The sequence below is a fragment of the Lutjanus erythropterus genome, chromosome 16, assembly GCF_056507025.1.
Source record: "Lutjanus erythropterus isolate fLutEry1 chromosome 16, fLutEry1.hap2, whole genome shotgun sequence".
NCBI classification, from domain to species: Eukaryota; Metazoa; Chordata; class Actinopteri; order Lutjaniformes; family Lutjanidae; genus Lutjanus; species Lutjanus erythropterus.
The window spans coordinates 13,614,426-13,627,561 of NC_139332.1; the positions used below are offsets into that span (position 1 = coordinate 13,614,426).

At 39.3% G+C, this 13,136-nt stretch overlaps 1 protein-coding gene across 1 annotated transcript in view; it reads right to left on the reverse strand.

Moving 5' to 3' along the window:
* angpt2b (angiopoietin 2b) overlaps nt 1-13,136 on the reverse strand; it is a 30,959-nt gene that overhangs the window by 3,796 nt on the left and 14,027 nt on the right. Inside the window, exons 5-7 of the mRNA XM_084738712.1 lie at nt 12,972-13,096; nt 7,376-7,477; nt 3,619-3,785 (exon numbers count right to left, since the gene is read on the reverse strand). Of these exons, the coding sequence (XP_084594838.1) occupies nt 3,619-3,785; nt 7,376-7,477; nt 12,972-13,096 (394 nt within the window). The remainder of the gene's footprint in view (nt 1-3,618; nt 3,786-7,375; nt 7,478-12,971; nt 13,097-13,136) is intronic.

Sequence of the window (13,136 nt, forward strand, 5' to 3'; positions counted from 1 at the left end):
GCAGTTGCAGTAAACCTCCATCCTGTGGGAATATATTGCTTTGTCACCGTGGTAAGAACAAATCTATATGTCACAGACCTAGATGCTCTTCTCTGCTGCAGCTCAACCTCGTCATGTAAAGTTTGTGTAGCGGGGTGTACATTTTATAATAAAGTTATTCTTACTTTCTTATTCACTTACTTTTGGATACAACTCTTGTCTAGCAATATTAAATTCAAAACACACTATCTAAATTATCTCAGAATCAAAGATGATAACGATAAATCGAAAATAATCAAAGAATGTAAAGTGTTAAACACCTGTAAACGACTCCAGATCATAGCCTTTTTAGCACATCAATGATTTTTAATACAAGGTACTATCTCCCGTAGGTTCCCATTGTTGCCAAACATCAATACAAAGCTAACCTAAAGAACTTCTCATTATTTCCCCTCCATGCTGTGCTTTGTGAAACAGTCCAAACAGCCTGAAAGAAATCTCTGCCGAAGTTAAATTAATTCGCTCAATTATTTTCATACAGCCGTCCAGCAGCGCGTGTGTGTTTCTGTGCCTGTTTGTCCATCGGTGTGTGTGTCAGTTCGGGTTTGAAGAGAGTGGACGGGGAGGTCAGCCCTGCTGTCTGGCCTCTCCTCTGCCTTGTCATTCTGTCTAGTTAGTACCGGACTCTCCCCCGAGTTATGTGACCCCCCTGCGTAGCCTGGGGCACGCTGTCTGTGATGACTAAATGAAGAATCCTCCTCTTGAATTTGTAAGTTCACAGGGCAGGGCAACACATCATGAGGGGCAGCGAGAGGAGAGCCTGGAATGACAGTGCTGGGGACGGGAATAATGATGGCACTGCAGAGAGGCTGGAATAATACATGAGGGGGACATTTTGTTAGATGACTTTAACTTTTCTCTTCACGACAGATCAGTGATGTGGACAAAAACAAAAAAACTAGGGTCGGGTTGGTTTTCAGTTGTTCAGTTGGCCTGTTCCTGTGTATGAACCTAAACTAATCTAATTTTGTGCTAACCAACTATACCACAATTTATTTAAACTTTATTTTTTAGTACATAGCAAGGTTATAAGAGGAAACTCTCAACATCATTGGTCCTTACATGACATGCAATGCATGAGACGTACCTAAGCCCCATTTGCTCTGTGCTCCAAATAACAATTGAGCAAGCTTTGCAAGCTCGGTCAGCTTTCCCCTTTCTTATATATGTTATGTGCTATGCTCACGGTTACACATGTAGTCACATCTTAAATTATGTACTGTTAGCAAAATGCTAGCTAACTGACTAGCTAATCTACATCAGTCAGTGGGTAGTAAGCAACATCTGATAGATAATATCAGCAAAATTCTTGGTAGCTAGCTAGCTAAGTTGTGACATTTACAGGTTTTCCAGCAACATCTTTTAACCGCCACCATCCAAAATTTTATTTATCTTTTCAACATAAATGAGTCAAGCACACAGCATGTAAGCAGGCCTACAGGAAACAGGAAAGGAGAAAGCTGACTATGGTTCCGGAGCATAGAGCGAAAAGGGTCAAATACAGATGCAAAATACAGCTGGCCTCAAGAAATGTAACAGCCACCTCACTCATGGTTCAATATAATCCAGCACAAAAATGCCCCGTTTTTTCTGGTAAAGTTTCTGCATTATGCTGTGTTTGGCTCTCATTATGTTTCACCCACATGCAATGCCTTGTGGTTAAAGCGGGCATAAACATTCCTATCTGATATTTGGCTTAAAGATACTACAAGGAGTTTTTAACTAGTTATGAAACAGTAGCATTTTAATACTGATGCTTCGATATGACCTATATCTCACCATCTGTGAGAAGCCTGTGTTTATTTTTTCCCAGACAAAGTTACAGTGAGCAGGAGGACAGGAGGAGGATTTTATTTGCATAATTTAAGTTTTGACATTATATTTTGTGGTTATTATGGTATAGGAAACACTGCAGCTTTTGTCCACAGGGGCCTCCAAAATCAACAAAATTTTAAAGTTCCTTCTGTGTAGCATTAATATCAAACCTTTTAAATCAGCCAGCCCTATTAAAAACTATCAAATTAGGCAGGATGGCCACCACAGGCTACAGGATATCCTATTGGAAATAGTGACCTGTGGACTGCGCCAGCTGTTCCTCCTCTCCAAAACATTTGCATTAGCCATGACTTCCAGATTTATTAGTTCAGCAATTCCACCAATACCGCAGACCACTGGCTAATCCTGTTCGAGGCGACTGTCTTTTTATATTGTTATTCTATCCTTTAATGACAAATATACTGTTACATTTAAAGGAATACCTGCCATTGGTTTTACTTTAAGAATGGCTGCTCTTGGCCTCCTCAAAGGGGAAAGTGGTCTGTCATGCTGTCATGATGATTAATGTATGAATAATGTTACCGAGTTTTAGGTGAAGACCTCCATGTTGCTCTGGGGAGCGCACTGGGTGCAGCTGAGGAGGAGGAGGATTGCTTTGGATGACTGGCTGCTCCGGCTTGGGAGTTAAAATATAAACCCAGAGATGAAGCCAGCGTCTTCAGCATGCTAGTAAAGCTGGTACATATTGAACTAGTTACACAGAACATGATCTCAGAGGTAGCAAGCTACAGAGGTGATTATATTCACTCAGGTGCTTCACCTCACACAGTGTGGCCTACAGCAACGTTGTGAAACATTCAGTTTCATCGCGCTAATTATGTGGAACAAACTCAGGCAAATGCAATTTGCTGCACTATTAGGGATCTTGGAAGGCATACACCCACATGTGATTATGATTTGTCATCTCTCTGAGCATCAATCATCATAAACTTCCACAAAACAAGAGCAAATTCCTGTGAATTGATATGAAATCTGAACTGAAGTATTTTTGGTTTATATTTGATTCTGAGTTGAGTCTGTTTTGGGAGGAAGCATGGCTTCAGCACACCCACACATAATCTTGTTAGTGATTGCAGGGTTACGGAGGAGACTGGTTTGAGTTGTCAGTTCCTGGCAGGGGCAGGTATTGCTGAGCGTTCCTGTAATACTCCGGTGGATGTGGCTTTCCCTTTGGGGATTTTCAGGGGCAGCGGTAGCCGCAGTGATGGGGAAAGAAAAATGGATGCAGGAGAAAGTGGGCTGCGTGCCCTCCGCTGAGCTCATCATTTTGAATGACATTCTTAAAAATGGTCCAAGTGGTTCCTTAACTTCAGGGCTCGGGGATAAGAAAGCTTAGAGAACGAGAAAAGAAGAAGGAATTTGAACTGTTGATAACAGTTTCTAATCTGTGGTGATATTAAAAGTCTTACACCCAGAGGGAAGGCAGCGATTGAAAGGGTGTTACTGCATTACAATTATGCCTTTCACAATAGACAGCTCTTAATAAAACACTTTGCTTAAATTAAGCACCTTCATTATAGCCCTATTCATGTCTGATTTCTGACAAAGTGAAGGAATTTAATTGGAGATCTGAGTATATAATGAGTGTTTTAGCTCAGTATTTTGTCAAATCTTGTGCTATCATATACTAATTACAAAACACTTTTGGTAATTGGGTGATTTAATAGCTAAAATGAGCATCACATCATTAAAGCCTGCATATTCAGATATAAAGTACAGTAATATTTCATGCTGTTAGATTACCTGTAGTTGTTGTCCTCTCCGTCTATGTAGAAGTGGTCGTAATGGGAGAAGGCTTCGTTCCCCTCTCTGTCTGTTAGCTGGACATGCAGACTGTATTCCTGGGAGCTGGTCAGCTTGTGGATGATATCATTCCCCAGCCAGTGTTCCCCGGACGGCTCTCCAAAGCCCTGGATTAGACACAAAGACAGAGAAACAAAAGAATAAGCAAAAATTCAAACAAGGGCCACAGACCTGCCAAGTGTTTTTGGAGTTAATATGAAAATGGACCTCAATTTAAGAAGTCACATTTATCATTCTGATGTCCTAAGACAGTCCACTGAGTTTATGAAGTGAAATACTCCCCTCCCAAAGCAAGGGGTCGGTCAATTGAGACTTTAATTTGCTTTAATATTCTACCAATGATCCATGTGTGCCTGCAACGCTTACAGTAAAATAAAAAGTGGCTGTGTGGACTTGTCCAACTTTTGTTTGAACTTCAGAGCTGGACATAAATGGAAGTTTTCTATCTCATTTTTTGGCAGTGGAAAACACCACTGATTGATCACTAATGCAGAATAAAATAAACTGTGTAAGAATATAGCATATTTTTGAGAAGGAAATTTAGTGGTGTGCAGCTGAAACAAACCAAATACAGATGCTTCCATACAGGGCACTGAGGGTCATGAGACGGTTTGATGAACATGTACAGTGCAGCTTTCGCAGTCACCAGACTTCAACCAACCAGAGAGCACCATTTGCAACAATGACCCCTTTAAAACATAAAATCTTCTGTCACTACAAACTCTCTGCACCCGGTTGTCCCCACAAAATCAAGAGCTGGATCAATGCTGTTAGCAGGCTTCTCACTTTTAGATTTTATAAGCTGCATCAATATTTTGTGAGTTTGCGTAACAGTGTGCTTGCAAAGACCAAAAGAGTGATGAGTCTCTCAGTCAATAAATGACCTAACATTAACTAAATACGAACCATTTTCTAGCCTTGTATATTGTAACCAGATAGCAGTGAAGCAGCAACTAATGCCAGCAGATGGCAAACAATAAGCGCAATTCATTACTTATATGTTAAGTAAGTCACATGAGTATTTTCATCTCCAGACATTCGGAGCTTGTTCTCTAGATGTTTGGAATCGTAACGTTAGCTAACATTAGCTAAAATGACATTGATCTTGCAAATATGTCAACATGATCAGTTTAGATGATGTCTGACCTCACGATAGCTTGTCTTTATAAACAATAAAAAAGCTTCTTAGAATGATATATAGAATGATAGAATGTTTACAATAATGGTGAGGTAATTTGAGTAATCCCAGTAATGCAGGCACAGTATTATGTGAAAGTATGTGAACTACAATAACTATCTTTTTTTTCAGATAGAGGAAAAACTTTGAGGTTGACTAAAATACTTGTCAGTGGCATATTTGAGTCATAAAAGGAGGGAACATTCTCCCTACATCCTTTTTTCATCTATTTTTTTTAGTAATTATATATCTATGATTATAATCCCGTGGTTTGCAAACTTTTTGTGGCCAAGGCACACCGAAAGGTTCACCAAAATCTCAAGGCGCACTTGTATTCATATCCTTGCAAAATGGCCTCTAAAAGCAACAGAGGCAATGAGTGTTAGCCAGTCAGAAGTAGAGTTCCCGCAGTATGGGTGGGGAAAAAAAAAAAAAAGGCATCAATCAGTCAGGGCCTTTGATACTTGACACTTTAATAATTCCCACCGTCCAACAGCTATGTGAATGGCAAAAATTGGGATTCACTGTGATGAAAGATTTTTAAAGGATTTTTAAAGGAATAGAATTTGCTGTATTGGAAAATGACTGTATACAAAGTAAAAGAAAAAACAATAACATTTAGTTGTATGTTGCAATAATAATGTACTGTTGTCACAAAATCCCACGATACACCTTGGCTTGCCTCACAGCACACCAGTGTGCCTCAGCACATCGTTCGGGAACCACTAGTCTAATCTAATAAGACTAATATCATTCCCTGTGTTATTTTGTATAGTACCCAATGGCAGCTTCCAGAGTATATTTTATTGCCCCCCTTGGATGGAATGCAGCTATGCCTCAAACAATGGGATATTTTGGGCTGATGGGCTGATGTTACACACCACTCTTCACCAGCATCATAAAAACATCAATTAAGGGAATATATTAAGAGGACTGTTGTTCATTCCTCCAGTGCAGTTCAGAGGCTTGTAGAACATAATCCACTGAGCACTGAAGCTGTTCATCTGTTATACACTGTAAAAAGAATAATACAGAATATAACATGTATAACATGTAACAGCTGTATAAAAGAGGAATGTCAAGGATATAACTCCGTAGGAGATCCTGTTAAATGGTGTTAAAAGGTGGAACGCACAGTTGTATGAACATGATTTCACAAAGGAAACTGCAGTGTTAAATAAAAACAGATACAGCATGCAATGTGATGACATGATGGCTTTAAAAGACACCTTAAGAGCAAGGAAGAAATATAGCTGTGGTTAATGAATCTCATGTGATGTTGCTGGACTGACACAAACAAATCTGAGGGATAGACTCGCAGTGTGAAAAGGCCAAATGAATCTAAGGATGCTGATGTCAACTGACTGATTACTTGTATAACTACATCTTCAAGAAAGAACTGTGAACAAACTGTACATCTGCAGACACTAGGCATTCTTTGTTCAGTCCAACAGAAGGACATTTTCTCCTTGTTTACCTGTGAATTCTTGGTCACTTTGTCTAGCTGTCAGACTCTCTGTTTGTTTTTGGTCTTAAGTGAGAGTGAATATATACTGAGCGCCTGGGAGCATTTATCATTTGACCAGCAGGGCCGGGTGCAACATTTGATCAACACTGACCACACTTTCTGAGAATATGGAGTGTGGAGCGGAGCAGTGAAGCGTTATAGTACATACGTTATCTGCCATCTACAGGGCCCCTGTGCTCCCACGCCCCAACAGGAACCAAATATTTATCATCCACTTGTAAAAATATTGTTCTTTAAAGGGCTTTTTAAGTTTTTTTTTTTTTTGGGTCACTCTGTTTCTCACTCTCGTCGTCCTCTGCATTTTTTTTTCCCCAGTCCAAGCTGTGGCAATTGATTTGTTGGTGTGGGTGTGAGACAAATTGCTATTCCACTCAATCCCAAACTAGCCTCACTCATTTGTTCTGTGTAATTTCACACAGTTGAAAGGTCTGCAAGCATGTTTTTCTCAATTGTGCAAACAGAATATTGATTGTATTGAGAAAACTTTGTAATGAGATTCAAGAAAATATCTAAATGTAAGTCCAACCAAAACAAAAGCCAGAAGTGTTAAAACATGCCTTGTTCAGCTGGAGTGCTGGTCTCCTGTGTGTGATTATGTTAAATCCAGTTTGTATTTGGAAATGATGTTACTTTCATCACCACACTCATTTCCCTAAACAGGAAACCTATTGAGGCCTTAAAGATAGATATAAACATTATCGCTCTGTGGGTCATTGTGCGTGAGTGTGTGTGTGAGGGTGTGTGTGGGAGTGTGACAGGGAGAGGGAGGGAGAGCAGGTGCAATAACATGGGGGGTGGTAGAGAACAAGAGGGCGGCCAAATACAACAAACGCAGGTCACCTGGGATCACAGGCTAGCCGGTATCCCACGCCTCTCCATGCCAAACCACCTGTTGATCGTTATTGGAACCTCCTGTCCAGTCCCGCAATACTGATCCATAGTACCTGTACTGATAATGATGCGCCCTGACCCCTACCCTCTGCACAACTCACCATTTTGTAGTCCCTCCACCCACGATGGAAGTCAACCGAGCCATTTCTCCGATGCTGCAGCACCGTCCACCCGCCGCCTCTGGTCTTCATATCACAGAACACCTGTGGAAATAAAAGTAAATTATACTTTCAGTCTGAATCACTCGCTCAGATCCTTTGGCTTGTTTATTTAGTCAATGATCAGATATTTCCTACTTCTACCTTTAAAGGCAATGTAGGATTTTCCTAAAAAAAAAAAATGTATAGACTCAGTTACAGTTTTAAGTGATGATCCAGAAAAGAAATCAGCATGTTTGAATGTTTTTTGCTTGAAATATGGTAGACAATTTTTTATTTAAGATAGCAAAGACTGATCAAAAATAACACACACACTTACATTTAGATATTAGTTGGACTTACATTTAGATATTTTCTTGAATCTCATTACAAAGTTTTCTCAATAGTACATTAAAACAACTTCAAATTACCCCAAGCAGGGCTGAAATAAATATGTAGATTTCAGTATAACCTTTGGAGATTTTATGTCATCACCAGCAGTTTTAAACCACATATTGACTAAAATGCGAGGTTCAATGTGGAGCAGAGAGAGCAAACATTTATTTGCAAAATCATTAATCACTCATCCTCCCACAGTTACAACTTTAACAAAATTCAATTAAATTAACAAATACCTGCTTGTTAACTTTCTAAGTTTACAATCAGCATCTCTATTCATTTAAAATCTGTGGAAAATCTGCAGGGGTATGGTCGTAATCCTGTGGGCGGAGATTCTGTGTTTGCTTACTTATGATCCACTAGAAGTGTGTGGTGGTGTCTGTCTGCAGAGGCTCCGCCCTCTTCCTGGATTTTCTGATGTTGCTGTTTCTGAGTTACAGTCTTTAGGCAGCGAAGTGCCATCAAGTGCGCAGATTGTGAGATGGGGGCTCTTTAATATTGTAACAGTACATGGTTGTCTCATCTCTGTCCTCTCTGTTTGCCATGAGCTGTCTGTGTGTCCTTTTGACACACACACACACACACACACACACAGGCAGAGCAGACTGAGGAGCATTTGCTTCAATCACAGAAAATTTGGCAACCAAAACCTCTGCAGGATTGAGTGGGTGTATTTATTTGTGCTGCAGAATAGAATATTTGAAAAATAACATTTGGGGGCAGCAGAGCAAGCATTAAACATAACACTGACATATTATCACCTAATTGGAACCACATAATTTTAGACATTCTCCATATGCAGAGCGTTACCTTGGAACTGTTTCAAGACACCTGGCAAATGTACTCTGCTTTGGTCTCCACCACCTGCTGAGGGAAATGTCTGCCTCTTTGGCACCAACAATAGTTTATTGCTGAACAGGTAGTGTGTAGTGGGTATATATAAAAATAGTTGCTGTGGCTGGAAACAAGAATGACAAAAGCGGTGGGACTGAATCAAAATATAAGAACAAAGTTGAGGGCTGTAACCAAAACAATGAGCTGAAAGACACTAAAATGCTCCGTTAATGTGATATGTGATTGATGATAATTATATATATATATACATACATTATATTATTAGTGCAACGTTAAATTATAATTTCTAGAGATAAAGTTCTTGCTTTTTTAACCAATACTTAAGGCTGTTTGGCCATTTAAAAAATGAAAACAACATATAAATTCTCCCTATATTAAGGGAAAATTAAGAGGAAAAATAATATTGTTTTGTTACCAGTAGTATATTGGTACAAATATGAGATTCGTGACAAGTAGGGCCTGATCTGTACTGAGTTTTTGGGATGATGTTGAGACAAATAAAAAAAAAAAATCCATTATATGATATATAATATATTATATATAAGTTATAAAATTAATTATATAGTGGCCAATATTCCTTATACAGAATATATAATATATACATTAACACGTATTTTCTGCAATATTTCCTTCAAAGTGGTTATCACTTGAGACAAAGATAATGGAGGCAGGACATTTTACAGTTTAGTAGTAAATGTTATTGTCCAAAACGATATTAGACTACTTTCATTATTTTTTAACAATGATAAATAACTCAAGCCAAATATATGTATAGAAATAGGATCAAATATACATAAAACTTTCACATAGGTGCATATCGGACTACATATAAGCCGATAGTGATGAAGACCAATATATGATATATTGACCTGGCTCTAGTTTCAACATGTCACATCTTACCGGATCAGAGTTGTCTACAAGTGTAAATTGGAGAGAAAAATGGAAAAGAATAAAATGAAAAAATAAAACACACTATAGCCCTTCTGTTATTTGAAAGATGTCTTGGAAGCCTCAGGAATGGGGGTGACCCAACATTTCAGGGTGTCATGCAATGATATGACCCAGGTGGGAAGGAAAAACTAACATATCAGCGTGTTCTCTTAACCCCTTGAGTGGGGGTTGAGGAGGAGGCATCTGTGGTTTTGGTTACACGTGCTGTTTTCTTTCTTACTTGGCTGCACATTTAGCCATGTGTCGATATGTTTGGAAGAACAAATAGGAACGAACTGTACCCTTTCATCCAGTGACAGAATTTGAAATTTAAACTTCTTAGGGGACGTGTTTTACATATTCAAGATGTTAAACTGTACACATTTAGCCTCCCTTATGTATCTTGATTGAATGACTGTGAATTTCTTTTGTGGGTGGTAAAATTAGATGCTTTTTGTTACTGAGATCTTTTTTAAACATACCTCAAGTCTACGGGCCAGTACTTTGTCAATATCTTCAGGCAATATGTTTGAATCTCAATGTTGTCACCTCAAATTATAGATATTCTCAGTGACATTTCTGACTCAATAACAACCTCTATAAACTGCAGTGTAGGTAATCACTCATGAAACAAAACTGATTCGCTTGCTCAGTTGCTTGACTGTTGTCCACCAAACAACCACCCTGACCCGTCTCAAGAGTCCTGCAGTATAGATGCTGGTATGTGGACAGCATCCCAAGGGGTCTCTCTCTCTCCTTCAGCATCTCAACTGGCTATTTTCTGCTGGAAATGAAATGAAAGTTTCCAGCTCTTTCCCAGAATAGGAAAGCTAAATCAAGGTCAAAAGGCACTCAGGTCTTTTACCTCAGAAAACTGGCAATATGCTATGATTATCCTCTGGCACATTAAGCCAAAGCTTTGGCCTTATAAAGGCATCACACCGCATACAAAAACAGGGTTTTAACAAATCATTTGCCAAATGTGGTGGTTACGCTGATTGGGACCAGATCCATATTTAATCTTTCAAATTCACTTGTTATTATTATTAGCCAGCAAGAATTCAGTTAGGGCCAAACCCATTACAATAAAATGCAAAATCCAGACAACTTAAGCATTATTAAGATTTTTCTTTCTTTCTTTTTTTTTTTTTTTTTTTTTAGAAAGATTAAGGTTATGAAAACCCCAATTCCATAAAAGTTGGAACAGAATGCAATGGTTTGCAAAAACTTTTCGACCTATGTCTAATTGAATTAAAAAAAAGATGTTTAACTTAATTGTTTTCTCTCTTTTTTTTGTATATATACATAATGAATTTGATGTTCATAACACGTTTCAAAAGTGGCGGGCATGTTTACCAGTGTGATACATCGCCTTTTCTTTTAACAACACTTAGTAAGCGTTTGGGAACTGAGGACATTAACTGCTGAAGTTTTGAAACAGAAATTCGTTCCCACTCTTGCTCAACAGTCTGAGGTCTCTGTTGTTGTATTTTGTGTCATAATGCGCCACACATTTTCAGTGGGAGACAGGTTTTGACTGTAGACAGGCCTTTTTTTTCATTACAAAGCCACGCTGTTGTAACACATGCAGAATGTGGCTTGGCATTGTCTTGTTGAAATAAGCAGAAGCATCTCGGCAGCATATGTTGTTTCAAAACCTCCTATGTACCTTTCAGCATTAATGGGGCCTTCACAGATTTGACAGTTAGCCATGCTATGGGCTCTAACACCCCCCCATACTACCACAGATGCTGGCTTTTGAAGTTTAGCGCTGGTAACAGACCGAATGGTCCTTTTCCCCTTTAGCCCAGCGCTCACGATGTCTGATTTCTGAAAACAATCTGAAATGTGGACTCGTCAGACTAGAGCACTATCTCCAAAACTTTAAACAATAGTATGGACAGTAGATGGTGAAATTCCTAAAGTCCTTGCAGTTTTATGTTCCATGCAGTTTTTCACAAAGTGGTGAACCTCACCCCGTCCATGCTTGTCAATCACTGAGCCTTTCGAGGATGCCCCTTTAATACACAATCATAATACTATCCCAGTCTTTTGTTTCCTTGTCCCAGCTTTTTTGATGCAGGCATCAAATTTAGAATGAGTGTATACTTACAAAAAATAAACTTTATCAGTTTGAATATTAAGTGTCTTGTCTTTGTGCTGTATTCAGTTTAATATAGGTTGAATAGGATTTGCAAATCATTACATTCTCTTTTATACAACGTGCCAGCTTTTTTGGAATTGGGGTTTGCATTTATAAATGGCTTTCAAGGGAATTTCTTTACAATATGTGTTTAGAGAGAAGTCTTAATGTGTTTAATTTTATGAGCCCTGCGCATATGTAGCTCTCAGAAGTATTTACAACGGAGGTACTTTATGAAATATTCAAAAAGAAGCTGATCCAAACTATAAATTATTTGTTTTGTAAACATCATCATTATTTTCTCGGTGATTAAAAGTTAGATAGATGGATAGATCTCATATAGGCAAATCTGTATTACACACTCGTGTATGCTTTTTGTCTCTTGTCCAACTGAGAAAACCCGCTTGCTGCTTTGAAAATAGGGCAATTTGTATCTGCCCCACTTTTTCACAGCCACCCAGATTGCCAGCCACATTGGAATTAGATGGCATAGATTGAAAGCAGCAATGATTTGGGGAGCACTAACTTGCATCAGTGGAAACGCACATTGGCCCCAGTTGGCAGGAAACACATGGCACCAAGGCCTAACACCTGGCTGCCTTGCCCAGAGGAAATGAAGAGGAAGAACGGGAGAAAACAGAGGCGATGGGAGACGGTGCCAACCAGCAAACTAGACTGAAAGTAATGAATAACAAAAAAACTGTTTCACTGTTCGAGCTCTGAGAGTGAAGAACCCAGCCAAGGATGCGAGCTGTGATTCAAAGAAAAGGATAGCCTGCTGGTGGATGCCATGGTTGACTTAGCAAGGACGAGCTACTTCAGGTCAGCGGAGGTACCTCTTAAGCTTTTCTGACTTTGCATTCAGCGGCGCACACTCACTCACCACGAAGCCTGCGGGGCATAATGCTCCTGTTGCTTATTACTTTAGCTCTCAGTAACGCAGCATGGCATTTCCATCAACCTCTATACCAAAAAATCCCTGCAAATTACCATTACATCAGACTAGTTTGTCCTCCCAGTGTTTACTGCAGTCCAAAAAATAATGATAAGCTGCCTGAATGTCATTATGCAGTGTGTGTGAGTGTTACATTATGCAGGCTGGGCAAAGTGAAACGATTCCAGTGCTAAACGTGTAAGACAAATGGGATAAAATGTCCTACAAAAAAGTTTCATGTCACAGTCAGTTAGGTGGTATTTGCAAGAAAAGGTCGGTGACCTTTAAAGTCTTACTACCTTGACAGTCTGCGTGGAGTTGGGGAGGCGTATGCTATATATTCCACTCTCTGTCACTCCAGATCGCAGGATCTCTGTGCAGTCCCTGAAACTAAGCGGCTCCTCCTTAGGCACGTTGGAGATTTCTGCAAAAAATGCACAGGCATTTATTTACAGATGGCAACC